At 44.5% G+C, this 2,913-nt stretch overlaps 1 protein-coding gene across 1 annotated transcript; it reads right to left on the reverse strand.

Annotated features, from left to right (window-relative positions):
• Positions 1 to 2,310: 2,310 nt before the first annotated feature.
• On the reverse strand, positions 2,311 to 2,644 carry LOC311597759 (large ribosomal subunit protein eL43-like). Its single transcript, XM_084782124.1, has one exon. It carries the CDS (start codon positions 2,640 to 2,642, stop codon positions 2,364 to 2,366), a length of 279 nt encoding a protein of 92 aa, XP_084638250.1. The 5' UTR covers positions 2,643 to 2,644; the 3' UTR covers positions 2,311 to 2,363.
• Between the last annotated feature and the right edge of the window lie 269 nt (positions 2,645 to 2,913).

Consider the following 2,913-nt stretch of genomic DNA (forward strand, 5'->3'; position numbering starts at 1 on the left):
GGGCGGGGGGAGTACCGCCTATGTAGCTGGATGATCTATCTGCACAGTGGTAGGAAAAACGTGGACTCCAGCAAATCCTTCATTCCATGCGACTCTATGTAACGGAGGCCATGATGACTCCCTTATTCTATTTACACTCAGAGGAGAGGTCATAAAATAATGCAGTGTGGTTATTAAGGCAGGGGGTGGAATGGAAGCTGATGAATGTACCAGGAAAGACCCATTAGCAAAACAACGAATGCAAGTTCTGTTTACATTCCTATTAGGCTGAATCCGCACTTGTTAGCTTAAGTAATCCCTGCGCTTCAGTTATAGCCATCCACATAGAAAACCAGCATCCGAGTCTCACAGGGACAGTGTTCTAATGTGGCCATGGAAACCCAAGTGCATCACCTCTCCCCTGAGATAGGGAGGACGCCACAAGAACAGAGTTCATCTCAAACAAATTAAGGTGTCAAATAAGAGCTGCAAATTGCCCTAGAGTCATTTAGTGTTCTTATTTACGTAGGTCTGAGAGATTTTTTTAAAACGTACTAACTGATGAATTTGTCTCTAACAGTTTTGAAAGTTTATTTTTTAAAAAAGGACTAAGAGTTGAATTAAATATAGATAATAAAAACCATGAAGACTGCAATGCCATCAAGGCCCTGTGTCTTCGTGGGACAGTGTCTCTCCTTTTACGTTTTTTTTTCCCCTGGACATTAGGTTGATATAAGAGAGTGTCAGGGATCAGGACAGAAATTCCATTTCATAGGAAGGAAATGTTACACACATCTGAAAAACTCACTTCCTTCTCAAAATGGAAAAAATTAACCCTACAGGAACCTATTATAACTTAAAGGTGCCTCATTTGTGCACTAGGTAGCACTTCAGTCTCATAACTTTAGAGTCTATATTTTAAGGGGACTTTTTTTAAGGATCAGAACACTTCATTCCTGGCTGTCTTGACTGCAGGCTTTCTGGTGAGTCCTATGTGGATGCTGAGTATGACGCTGGAATGGAAGTAGAGAATGATCCACAGCCAGAGAGAGCAATGAGCAGGTTCACAGAGCGGCAGCATCCCTGGAGGAATGTGACCCCAAGCCAAGGGATGCTGTGACTAAACACTGTAGACTCTGTTGGCCTTCCTCAGGGTGCCAGTGAAAGAAGGGAGTGATGGCAGAAAGCAGGGTAAAGGGAGATTTATTCTATGTGGACACACAGGGAAGAGGACCAGTGAGATCCAGTGACTCCCCTAAGTCCTTCTCCAGGATTCTGATATGAGGTTTAGTTTTAAATAAAAGACAAGATGTACATATGACAGATCAGTTCTGGTCAAGGTGCTACTCCAGCCATCATCCCCAGTTCCAGCATCTTCTGCAAGATGATCTGACAAGTTATCAGAACTGTGTGATTCACTTTCCTGGAGACACGTTTCCCAACTGGCAGTACCAGGATTCATCATTTTCCTTCCCCCATCATGGGATTGCTGGGGGAAATCCAATTCCTTGGAGCCCATCATCTCCACAATCTGATAGTAAAGGGAGGGGGCGCAGGTACCTCTTCAGAACATCCTCAGTCCAACTGGCAAGGATGGTTATGGTGCCTCTGGAAAACAGGAGAGCTGAGGAGCAGAGTCTCCTCTGGAGCCCATGGAAGGAGAACAGCTCCATGGACATCTTCATCTCCGCTTTGCAAGGCCTATTTCTGACCTCCAGAGCCATAGGTAACAAATCTGTGCCACTTGGTGCCACTTGGTCTAGAGGAATTCGTTTCATCTGCCACAGAAAACTACACAGCATTCCAGAGAAATAAGGATGATGGAGCCTGTGTGTGTCAGAGTCACACTGTCAGGGAAAGGTGTATCTGGGAGCTGCATGGTTCCATGAGGCCTCTGCTGCACAGGATGAATCCATCTGTGGTACCCAATGGGAGGCTGCTTAGAGTGCATAGCTAGCTCCCAAGGGAATTGATAATGCTTTGGGGACACCGAGGTATGACTTAATGACGGTTCCACACATGTCTACTGAGCACAATGACACTCTGAAGGACTAGGAAGTAGACTCCTGTCTCACCTCAGATGACGTGTAAAGATACGTCGGTCTCCTCCTCTTTTCCAGTCCCTCACAGCAGAGGTATGTACGAGTTAGCAGGAGACATTTCTGTCTTTCCAATCTAGGTCTCTGCAGCCATCGGTCTAGCTCACGGAAGTTGGGGCTGGAGTGTGGAGAGGACAGGAAACTTACTGAGAAAAATACATTTGGATTTGACTAGAGGATTAATTTTTATATTAATATGACTGACTCTTGAGATGACACAAAAAAATTTTTTACGTAAATTAACCCATTTATTGCAGGCTAGGCAAGTTTCAAACGGTAGCACGTCTACTGGTCTTTCAGTTCCTCCAGTCTTCTGATGGCGGACTTCACTGTGACGGCAGTAGTGGTGTTGTAGGTCCAGGCCCCACCAGCCACTGTTTTCATGCAGGAACCACAGTGCCAGATGCCAATAGTTCGTCTCTTCATCTTGGTCTTGCCACAGAAGGAGCAAGTGTACTTGGCGTGCTGGCTGATTTCAATTTTCTTCACCATTTTCCGGAGGGATGCACCATAGCGGGTCCTGTATTTTCCGATGATCCCGACTTTCTTGGTGCATTTAGCCATCTTGCTGGAACTGAAGCCAGAGCCCGAAGAGTGACACAAAAATATTTTATGACAAGTGAATGAAAAGTTATTGGACTTAAGAAAAAAGTATTTTAGGGGTTGTTGGGACTCAGAGCTCATAGCAGCAACTGGAATATATTCATTTAATGTTATATTACTAATAAAGTGAGAGCTCTAATGGAGCAATTCAACAAGATAAATGACTCAGTAATGGATTGTCAAGTATTTGAGAACATGGTCCATGCATTCCTATGTTAAACAGGAAATGAGG

This window comes from Acomys minous (assembly GCF_964271855.1).
Source record: "Acomys minous genome assembly, chromosome: 5".
NCBI lineage: Eukaryota > Metazoa > Chordata > Mammalia > Rodentia > Muridae > Acomys > Acomys minous.

Bases quoted from the DNA above. Each gene is read 5' to 3' on its own strand.
- LOC311597759 (XM_084782124.1), bottom strand. From the start codon at position 2,642: ATGGCTAAATGCACCAAGAAAGTCGGGATCATCGGAAAATACAGGACC.